Raw genomic sequence first — 12,391 nt, forward strand, 5'->3', positions numbered from 1 at the left:
TGATGCAGAACTTTTTTTGATGTGTGATTTTTCTCCTTTTTCCTTATTTTTGTTCTTCGCCGTTTCCATATCATATTTTCAATTGTTCCATTGCGGGGATATAGTTCGCAAACTTTTGCCTATATCTAGCATCTTTTGTCAGTGGCTGTGTCTTGTTCATGAGGTATACTCTGTAGCCCAGATAGAAGTGCTCATCTTGGTCACTAGTTAGATAATGTGGAGTATGTCATGTTGTCCAGGTGTTTTTCTTCCTTGTGGAATAATAGTTTTCGTCTGATTTTGGTGAAATCATTAACAAACCCCAGTGTCAGACACTAAGAGGGAGGCACTGCACATAATAGTGAATTTTACTGTTGAAATTTCGATATACTACGTCCCAAAAAGGGACGAGGAACGTACGTCTTATAAAATTATCATGACCACATAGAACTTTATGAACGCTCATATTTTCCATGCACTACTCGTGAAAGGAATAGGAAAGGGGGAAAACATAGTTATGTCCAAAGTACCCTCCTCCATCTACGCTTCAGGAGCGTAGAGGTTGTAGTATCCCCATCAGCTGCTCAGAGGTGCTGCATCTTGCAATTATCAGTCGCTTTCAAGGGCACAAAAAGCATTTCTTTTGGGACGATTTGCTCTCAAGGACAGAGATGTGAACTATGTGAAGTACATGTATTTGTAACACAAATACAAAATGCGAAATAGCAAACTTTATATTGTCATTGAAATAACTTTTTTTCAAAAAATGTTTTCTGTTTCATATGAAGTACTTAAAATAGAGATGTTTCGTATTTGTAGAGTGCGAAATGCTAGTCTTCAATTTTTTTTATTTCATACTTAGAAGTTTTCATTTATTTAATGAGCCATTTGTTTAAACAAAAATGATTCCATGACACATACAGATGGCGCAATATGCGCCGAGGTGTACCTATCAAGTGAATATAACCATGACACTAATGATTAGAAAAGGCAATAAGGCTTGAGTAGACATTATATGTCTATCATTGTTGTTTGTTTCATGAAAAATGTACCGAAATCAACTGATAACGCCAAAAGAATTGAACGAAGGAGGGAATGAGGTCGCATGCATTACATTCGGAAGTCCTTAGAGCTATGTATATGTCCTGATCTCAAAGTAATTCCTACAAAAAAGTTTATAGTGCAGCCATGTCAAAATATCAAGCACTTTGGAATCTGTGTTCAAGTTTTCCTAAAGCCTATGAAACTTCCTCTTCGTATACATGTCTAACATGTGGAATTCATACTATAATTCTGTTCAAGATCTACTCACAGTCAAGGATACTCTAAATAAACTTTAAGGAAACTCTGATTAGCAGCTTTTCAAGAAATTGAAATACAATTTATTAACAAATACATAATTGGTTCAAATTCTATTGCTAATGGCATCGGAAGGAGGGACTAAGATACCTACTCAGGATGTCTTTTGCCTGAGCTAATGAGAATGGAAAGAATCCTAAGCAGCTTGCAACAGGATAGACCTATACATTGTGGTGTGGTTGTAGAATTTATTAAAGGAAGTCTTAATCGGCGTTTTTAGAGATTCTGTAAATTGATGGAACAAAACGCAAAGGAAGGCATATTAGCATCTGTAGCTTATTCTTTTTCAAATGAAAATGAGAACTGAGGCGAGCAGAGTATACTTTAAGAAACTATTTAGTTCACAAGTGCAGAAGATGAAACAAGAAGAGGAAGATGGGAAGAACTTGCAAAAATTTAAAAAGAAGAAGAGTTTGATCCGTATTATATGTTTGTTGAGGACTCTGAGTCTTCTGTAGACCAGTGATAGTGGCAACACTTCAATAGATCTGGAAACAATGCAATATTTAAAAGATAATGACAATAGTCTAGACACCTTGAAGAGATGTCCAACTGTGTTACAAAGTTCTGTTTCTGTTGAACCATTACTTTCGTTTGATGGAATAGTAATAAGGCCACATAAACAGGACTTGAAAACTGAAACATTTGAGCTATTACTGGTGTTACAATCAGTGAATTAAATGGCATGTAAATTTTTCACGAACTAGAGGCATTTTATTCGAATAAAGGTATCTTTGAAAATCTGTGATTTCCATTTTGTATTTAAATATTTTTATTTAAAAGCATTTTGTATTTACATCTGAAACAGAAAAAAGCATCTGTATTTTAAATTTAAATACTTTTAAAAAAACTATTTTGCACATCTCTACTCACAGGAATCGGGTCACATAGGTATCCAATATTGCAATCTCATAAAGTACATTACACGAATTGCTATCAGTCACAAATTGCTGCTATTCCAATAATGACACTGCTTTGGCCACTGGCTGGTTTCTATTTCATGCCAAGCACTCAACAACATAGGTTATAGATTACACATTCATATTGGGACCGGACAGAAAAAATGTGTACACAGCTGTCAAACAGATGCTTTCTCTTTAACTGAATTTCAGAAGCCCATTCACATTTCTTTGCAGGATCTGACGTCTGTGATCCTCAGACTGGGCGCGTTCCTGGGAAAAGCAGTACCAGAGGAACAGCTGCCCCGCATGCTGGACCACCTGAGTGTGGAGAAGATGCGCGCCAACCCCAACGCCAACTACCAGCCAATGGTGGAGCATCTGCGCAAGGAAGCCGGGCTAGTGCCGGCCGCCTCTCTGGGGAAGCACTTCATCCGCTCTGGCATCCTGGGCGGTGGTCTCACTGGCTTCTCCGACGACATGCTCCAGAAGATCGACGACTGGACCGAGCAGTGCTTGCAGGACTCGGACTACACCGGCCCCAGCTGAGGGCGCCCCTCTCTATCCCACACCTGTAAAATACTAATAAAAACGTTTCACTCGCCTTTACAGTGTCTTGAGTGTTTCATTTGAAAGACTTTTGGGGGGTGGAGGGGAGAACCTTCTACTTTTGTGTTTGACCTATGTCATTCTGGTTTGACTATGGCGAATGAAGGGATGAAAATCTGGCATTTGCCTTATGGACAGGAGAAATCTCTGTTAATACCATGGCTGCGACTGACTGAGCACTGTAGCACTTTTGTGTCTTTTCTATAACAGCACAGATTGCCTCATTCTATATTGTCTTGAAGTTTGGTTTCGATCTGAAGCTAGCATATCATCCCCAGCATATCGACGAGTGCTTTGATCTTATCTTCCAGTACTATGCCAAGCACCTTGTTGTCTTCTGTTCTAGTGCCTGCTGTGTACTTGACCACACATGGCCACTTCTTCCTCTGGCCCAAGACCCACAATGAGTGGATAATCTTTCCCCAGCTGCTCCTCCACCAGAGATAATAAGCACTGAGCAGTGCAAGTGCACCACTGATTCATGTTATTGAATTTTCTGATACAAAATATAAAATTAACCAAACTCAACGGTTTTGAATTCCCAGTTTTTTGAAATGCTGATGAGTGATTAAACATTGGAAATTAACAACATAAACATGCTAAGAAAGACATTACAAAAACATGGTTCAAATGGCTCTGAGCACTATGGGACTTAATTGCTGAAGTCATCAGTCCCCTAGAACTTAGAACTACTTAAACCTAACTAACCTAAGGACATCACACACATCCATGCCTGAGGCAGGATTCGAACCTGCGACCATAGAGGTTGTGCGGTTCCAGACTGTAGCGCCTAGAACCACTCGGCCACTCCGGCCGACAAAGACATTACTACCCGTGGTCTGTTTGTCATATGTAGAATACAAATATATTATTTTAGCACACTACTTCATAGTTAGTATTCATATTACTTATACGATTTAATATTACAGACATATACATACATTCATGTTGAAAGGTCTCTGTTGGATTCCTTTCATGTTAATTTCTTAAATCTATTGTCATTTACGGCATAAATTCCTCTTCTAAATTTACTGTGGCGTTTCTGACTATCTGCGAGGAGACTGAGTAGTGGAACGTGTTACTTATACACATAAACAAGAACGATCTGTCACACTACTACACTTTAAAACACAGTTTATATGCAATTCAAGACACACAGTCTCATACGGAACCTACATCCGCCTTCTTTTATGTACTGTGTATGATACGATATTGTCATCCCCCTTCCCTTCTGTGTGAGAGGATGAATGAGCAAATGTATTTCTAGTTGCATGCTTGAGGGTAGCTTGAGGGTCTGCTAGAGAACAGAAGGACCGACGTCGGAACAGGTAGCTATGCTTTCTGAAAGCAAAGAGGTTTCTATCCTTAGTATTGTCCTGTCTGTCCCTTGTCATGTTGGTATAGGAAGCTGCCTCTCTGGTCACTTCCGTTTTGTATACAGAAGCACCCTTGGTAGAAACCCAGGTCAGGCTGTCCGCAGCGAGTGTCTGAAGTGGTAAGATCTCCAGCTAAGCGCGTGTCTGCTAAGTCCGTAGGACAATAGATTTCTTAAGTTCAGCCTAACTGAAAATTTAATCACCTTTATTTCAGATTTAGCTCTAAAATATATAATGTTATCTTAAATTACAACGCAGTGTGATTCGAGTGTACAGTTCAGAATATCTTCCGGTAGTTGCTTTGTCACTACTTTGTGAGTAAAGTGGAACCATGTATTGATCAGTAACTCTAACTAAGATCATCAATCTTAAATGCGAATGTGCATGAGATTATAACGTCTCGTCTTGACAATATTTTTCTATGTAGCAACTTTTCTTTATGTTCAACACACGTGGGGTGTACTTCGTGAGACCAGTACCACGTGCTTATACAATTGTGTCACCCATCAGGTTAATAGTAAGACGATAGTAACCAGTTAGAGGTTTTTCTTTTGTAAATTGCTTTTCGATCTAATTTATTTTAATTATCAAAATTATTGTGAAGTTACACTGTTTGTGTAAACCAAGTTGACCCCGTGAAGCATGTGGTGTAAGCATAAAAGTAGCTCTCAGCTATTCTTTTCGGGAAGATTTCACAGAGAGTTAGTATGAATTTAGTATACCAGTGTGTGGTAATTACATGACGGACAGGATTGCGCTACAAACGTTACTTCTTTGGATAAATATTGAATCGGTTGGTTGTGCTTAATTTCCTCTTGCATATGTTTCAACGTTCTTTGTGTGTTATTTTATGGATGCAGTGTTGTATGTAGTCTCCCAATCTTGGCTCCCTATTTGATGTGTTCCATCAGATTACAAACTCACATTTTCACAATCCTAAATAAGGCACCAATTTAGTTAAGAGTCAAGTTTAATATGCTCAAATTTCAATGATCAATCTTAAAATAAATTTCCAAATATAAACCGATTTATTCCTTTTTATTTAAATTCTCTTTTATATATATATATATATATATATATATATATATATATATATATATATATATATATATATATATATATATATATATATATATCACCAGTTGTTGTATGACGATTAAAAGATTATACTTAATGTTAGTCTGGTTTGGAATTTGGTAAACTAGACTAGATACCTGGTGAAACAGCTCCTCAGTAATGCAAGGTTAACTTCCCCAGACAGCTCACAGCTTTTAACCCACTTTTATGGTCTTGAATAGCACCACCGCTTACACCACAAATTAATGCAACAACATTACAATGTATACGTTAAAAACAAATGGTAAAATGCAAATGATGAGATATGGTATACAACTTATAGAACAGTGGTTAACAATTGTAGACTGTCAGGTAAAAGACGAGATAGTCAAAAACTCAGTTTTTCAGGAAAGGCTAATAAAGCATTTTTCGTATTGTTAGATGACAAACTGATTCAAAATGACTAGCAACTTACTAACACCTTTCAGTATATCTTTGTAACGCGTGAACTCTCCGTATGTTAGATAAGCTGTACAGAACAACAGCCGACTTCTGGATCGTATTTTAATGTAGACAAAAATCAGAAGACACGTGACATGAACAGAGACACAACTGTCTTGAGCTAATAGAGAGTAATAGCAAGTACAACATGCATCACGATTCTGTCAGGAAGCTACACTTCAGGTCAGTAATGGAATCTATGTACTGATACAAATAAATACTTAAACCTTTCTTTGAACTTCTGTGTGGGTGCGCTGAGAAACATCAAGAGAGGAAAAATATGTAGGGAAATTTGCCAATAGGCAAAAAACAGCATCATTTTACATATCCAACATTTGCTGCTAGCACAGAACCTAAAATTGAATAAGCCTACCTTCAATAATACAAATAATCTTGTTCATTCTACCCCATTCGAAATTTTGTAAGCTATTAATTGCTACTTACCAACAGATAATGTTTCTCTGACTTGCTGCATAATTTGATCTCCAGGAAAATGTAGGCTGTGCCCTCCATTTGTAATTACCAGATTTTCCCTCCAAATTTTTTGGTCCATGTTTTCTTCTTTCCTTCATCAAAAAGAAAAGAAAAAATGGCACATATCCCCTTTATAATAAATATATTTGCAGCCAGGGACACATCAGACATTGGATTGTTGCAGATGTCACAGCGCTCGTGAGTGGTCTGGCACTGTAATACTGAAACAGAGGATGCACCATGTATGGGCGGTTAGAAGTACAATTACAGCACTCTGTTTCTTGTGCACCGGCCTTGTTAACATTACACATAACATCTGAGAATCCTGTTGCTACAGAGAATTGCAACTTGTGTCAGTAAAGCAGGAAAGCCGACCGAGTAACATGCATGGCATATAATGCCTCAATCAGTTTACAGACCAGGATAAAAAATTTGGAGCCATTACTTTTCAGCATGCCCTTGTATTACATGCTCAATAAAAATCTTTTAAACAACTTTGAATTGAACTTTTGAGCTGTGTATCCTAAAATAATTTATATAGTGATGAAAAAAATCACAACACCAAAATATAATTAATATACAGTTATAAAATATCTGGAATACATTTGACTAGGTAGCATATTTAAGTGATAAACACTGCAAGATCATAGTTAATGTCTGCATGAGCTAAGCCATTGTAAATATTAAATGCTTGTAAGTAGTATATAAATGAGAGTTCAGGCTCAAAGAGCATACTGGATTAAAAATTTCACTTTCATAGTATCCCCCTGACAAAACTTCATCTGTACCCACAAAACGATATTCTCATTTAACTAAAAAATAAATTATTCATTTAAATTTAATATTCTAAAACCTAAATTTAAAACAATAAATAAAAATTCTAAAATTTATTCAACATGTTCAGTAACATCAATTAGCCAGTCTTCAGTTTCAATAATGTTTCTCTAATTTATCACTGCCTGGCCAAAAGATTATGGTATAATGATATAAAAGAGCAATTTTAAATTTATCATCTAAAAGTAATAAAACTTTTTCACCACGTTTACTTGAAATGTTGTAAGATTTAGGTTTTTTTGGCTCTTATAATTTAGTGAACATTTCTGCATAATCGTTACTATCATTGTCAGATTCAGCTATTAGATTTTCAATGCTACCATTCATGCTCATTTTATTTTGATTTATTTATACAGAAAAAATTTAAGTTTTCAAAAATTAAACCTTTTTTCAAAGGTTTGGAAAAGGTTTTAATTTTTGAAAATTTTAATTTTTTATATAGGTAAAAAAATCACATCACTACACATTCAGATACCCAATTTCAGCTACTATTTAATGTTTATACTTCGTTTAACATCGAAAGTACAATAAAAATGGACGACATATGTGAGAGAAAGTAAATGAATAAATAAAAAAAGGAAATAAATGAAGATTGAAAGGGCAACCAAAAATGGACAACAAATGTCAAAGAAAGTAAATGAATGAAAGAAAATGAACGAAAAAATGGAAGTTAATGGAGAGTGAAAGGACAACAAAAAATGGACAACATACATGAAAGAAAGTAAACGAATGGATGAAAAATCGAGGTAAATGGAGATTGAAAGGACAGCAAAAAATGGTCAATATGTGTGAAAAAAGCAAATGACTGAAATTAAATGAATGAAAAAATGGAAGTAAATAGAGATTGATGAAAAATGAGGACAACAATTTGTCTTTTTTGCATTTGTTAAATGGACAACTCAAAGCAGACAGTAAATAAATGTACTAAATGTTGTGTAGTGAAAGACATTGCTGAATATGAGATAAAGTTAGATAAAGCTAGATTGATTGGTAAAAAATGTGTAAATAAGGTTCAGCTTAGTAGATATTATTCAAACAAAAACAATAACAACAGTAACATACTGAATAGTAACGATGATATGGAGCAGATATTAAAAAATTGCATTAAATGTGATACAGTAAAAAATGTAACAGAATATGGGAAGCAATTAGGTAAATCTAGATCAATCTGCAAAAAGTACTTAAATAATGATCATATGATTAGTTATTATATTAAATTGACTAACACTCAGAATAGTATGGAAAACTTGCAGAAGTATATAGACAACAAACAAGATAATAACCCATAAATAGTATCGGCAACAGCAGTAATAGTAAAAGTTTAAATATATTTAATTGATTTAATATTATAAACAATTTAGATTGTTTTGCAAAAGATACTATCAGTTTCTAGGGACTGTAGAAAATTAAGAAAGGTGGGAAATAAAAATAAATATTATTCAACTCAAAATAGATTTTATAACTTACTAAAAACTGCAGTAAGACAGAAACGCTACAATTATAGATCTATTTTACAAGAATAAAATGCATTACCAGGAACAAGGAAAAATTAAATAGTTTATTAGATGAAAAATACCAAGTAGAGTGTTTGTACTTAATTGTACTTAAAAAAGGTTGTGTGAAAATTGCTGTTTACGATAAAGAAAAAGACGCATTTGTAGAATTAAATGAGTTAACAAAATGTAGCCCAGAGAAATATATAAAAAAGATTTTAAGACAATTAACAAATGTTACAAGGAGAAAACGCTTTGGCTTCTAGTGAATAAAGGGAAACAGAAAGCCATGTTCAAACCTCCCTCGTGCAAATCTTTTTTTTCCACTGTTCACTATATTGAAATTCGTGTCTGTGTCGTCATGTAACGTTCGTTTGTAACAGCGGTGTGTAAGGTAACCGAAAGGAAGTGACTATCGAATGTGAACAGCAAACGTTTAATGGCTAGGCTACAAGTCAACCGAATCCAATAGGGTTTCAGTTTGCTGCTGGCATTCGATCACCTTCTGCAATAAAATTGTATTGACGTAAATTGAAAGGTTTGAATAAAATTATTCGAATCGTAGAATTTGCGTTAAATGTGCTAGGTTGACGTGGATAAAGTTCAGCTAGAATGAGAGTTAATATTTGTAGAATTTACCTAAATCGGATATAGTAATCAGAATCAGTAACTGACTTTACTAATAGATAAAGGCTCCTATAAATAATAGGGTAACATGCAAGTAGTAAAGAAAGGAAACTCCAGAGTTTCACATTCAACATAAAACATCACTGCTCGTCAGAATCAAATTTTCACTCTGCAGCGGAGTGTTTGCTGATACGAAACTTCCTGACAGATTAAAACTGTGTGCCGGACAGAGACTCGAACTCGTGACCTGTGCCTTTCGCGGGCAGGTGCTCTAGCGACTGAGCTACCCAAGTACGACTAACGACCCGTCCTCACAGCTTCGGAAATCTTGTTATTCTATTCACGCCGCCACCCCCAGTGCAATTAGACATCTTCTTTTGTGCCACACACACACTTGCTTCACATATTCAAAAAAACGACTGAACGTGATGAAAGCTCAAAAGGTAGTAAGACTCCTTCACACAGTGAAAGTAAAGTTATGTACTACTACAGTTTCATAAGAATGTCAAATATTTACCAAAAATTGTGAAAAAATATAATAGAAAACAAAAATATCGGCACTCAATATTTTCATATGGATATATCGTGGTGAACCATATCGCCGATATGAATCTGAATTTTTGAGAAAAATGTCGACATATCGGTAAGCAATATTTTATCAGCAGCCCAAAATGACAGTATTGTTCTGAGCTGTGCTGATGAAATTATTTGTCATTTTTCTGTGTTTGTAAGGCATACGAAGCCAATATCTGGCTTGTAATTCTGTGCATTTACAAGAATTTTATTTTTGTTCAGGAAATCTTGCAATCTGTCATACATTATTTTTTCAATTATTTTCGATAGAGTTCTGAAATTTTTAATGTCTAATTTGTCACCACTTTTAAAAACTAGTATTAGTGTTGACTGCTTAAGTTTACTTGGAAATATACCAGCTTCAAAGGAGTCATTGATTATGTACACAAGTTGAGAGACAACATTATCGGTACTATATTTAATCACTATCGTTTTTCAATAGAAGCGCACGTCTTCTAGCTTCTAATAACATACCGCACGCAAAATTCTGGTTTCAACTGAAAATACGCATTCTTAACTATCGATCTTTTGTAGAAGACCGTTAAAGTTAAGAAATCATTACACAATTAAATTGTTTGGAGAAAACTGAAAAATCAAATACTCTTTGTTTGAATATACCCACTGTTTTGTAGGACAGATATGGACTCACATGATCCAGAGTGATAAGTATCGGAGAAACGTAGAAAACAATTATCGCATTTTTGCGTTTGCCATCTTAACAGTGCAATCTGAACCCAATAGAATTCATCTAGAGCCACGTTAAGAAATTCGTTGCGAGAAGTAACAAGACATTTAAGTTGTCAACCGTACTAGGACTAATGCACGAAGCTTTGTGACGCGTCACTGCCAAACGATGGCAAAACAGCACGTCATAAAAGAGGAGGAGGTAATCTGGATTTTTTGGTGGCTTGGTACTCTATTATTGATCGCCTCGTTATCGACATAACAGTACTGAAATGTACCCTACTGCCCGGAGTCTGATTCAGAGATTACCAGACAACTGACTGTAATCCCTTCAGTGGCTTCAGTACTTAACTACATGGGAAATCAGCAGTGCACTTTTACGCCATACAAAACTCATGCAGAAAAATTTCCCTTGTTGAAGTCAGGAATTTTCATCACTTTTGTTTTTAATTACAATACTGTGTTAGCTAAGATAGCATGTCTGGTGACCTAAGAAGCGTATCGCCCGATTTTTGTCAAATATTATTTCCTTCTGTTTAAAAATTGAATGACATTCAAACCTACATAGTTTCCCTGCTCGTCTCTTTCTGCGTCTTTACTACATCACTGCAGTTTAGTTGGATCACTTACCTGGCCAGTGCTGTCCAAGTAAAACGCGACGATAAAGCTGTTGCCCCGTATCATCATTGAATCAACATACGCGTAACCTAGAGCATAAAACGTATCCTCATTATCCTCCTGCATTTGAGACAGCTTGGCTTCTGCCCTACGTGAAACAAAATCTAATGATGCTCCGCCAATCGTTGAAGAATACATGCGTAATGTTTACACGAGGTTTCTTCTTAAGCTGAAAGGAGTATAGAATGTTTAGCCATCTAATGTTCATTGACGATTGAATTGTTTCCACATCTGGTTTTTGATCGGCCTGTTCAACCATTCGACAATCCTAGCTTTCAAGTTGAAAAATGTCAAGAAGTCGTTTATTCCATATCGTTCCATTACCACTTTGAAATGCCTGTTGTAAAATTCACCTCCATGTTATAAGATTCGAAGTTTTTCAGGTCACCAATTCGTACCAGTCTGTAGAAATTGTTCAAAAATCTCCTGCCTTTACCTTCACAGGTTGAGCCCAGGGGAATTCGGAAGATGTACCTATGACCACTAGAATCTACTTGAAACCTTTATTTGATCGTGAATATTCGCACATATCTATGATATCAGCTTGCCCCAAATCATCCAAATCTCATATTATCACATGTCTGTAAGGCAATGTTTTACATGCTGGTCTTTGGAGCTCGTGAACTACCATCTCCATCATTACTCAACCATGCATCTTTCTCGAAGCTCTGATATGACTGATATGATTTTGTTCATTCCCTGTGGCAGTTGTTGCTGAAAGTAACTATAATCAGTTTATAATTTTATTCAGGTCATCGTAATATATATATATATATATATATATATATATATATATATATATATATATATATATATATATATATATATACTCCAGAGGTAGATTGTTCAGTCTTTTATGGTGAACTTCAAACACTTTGCCTGTACTGTGTGCACCTGCTAGCGCTGGTTTAATTACTTTCTTGTGTTTGCCGTTCTTTGAGATTTTCATTCGTCCTTCTGAGGTGTTTTCCTTCCTACGTACATTAGACATGTGTAATATTTCATCAAATACTTTTGTATGTTTCGGGATGTACATTTTTATGTTCCTAGTTTTTAGGGATATTAGCTCTAATAAACCGGATGGTCTTTCAAATTCCTTACTGTCAATTCGTATTGCATTCTCAGTTAAACCTACTGAGTGCTTACCCAATAGTTTTGTCCCTCTGACTTCTTATGATCAGTCTCACTCAGCATTATTGTAATGATTAATGAAGTCAGTAATAACATAAGCTTCCTCCACCTCCTCCTC

At 35.5% G+C, this 12,391-nt stretch overlaps 1 protein-coding gene across 2 annotated transcripts in view; it reads left to right on the forward strand.

The window, feature by feature from the left end:
• The window catches only part of LOC126292265 (luciferin sulfotransferase-like), a 248,781-nt gene extending 245,937 nt beyond the window's left edge, over positions 1-2,844 (forward strand). For both annotated transcript variants that reach the window (XM_049986165.1, XM_049986164.1), the window contains one exon: positions 2,475-2,844. In XM_049986165.1, coding sequence (XP_049842122.1) covers positions 2,475-2,786 — 312 coding nt within the window. In that variant the 3' untranslated portion in view covers positions 2,787-2,844. The remainder of the gene's footprint in view (positions 1-2,474) is intronic.
• The last annotated feature ends 9,547 nt before the right edge of the window (positions 2,845-12,391 follow it).

This window comes from Schistocerca gregaria, chromosome 9 (genome assembly GCF_023897955.1).
Source record: "Schistocerca gregaria isolate iqSchGreg1 chromosome 9, iqSchGreg1.2, whole genome shotgun sequence".
Classification (NCBI taxonomy): domain Eukaryota; kingdom Metazoa; phylum Arthropoda; class Insecta; order Orthoptera; family Acrididae; genus Schistocerca; species Schistocerca gregaria.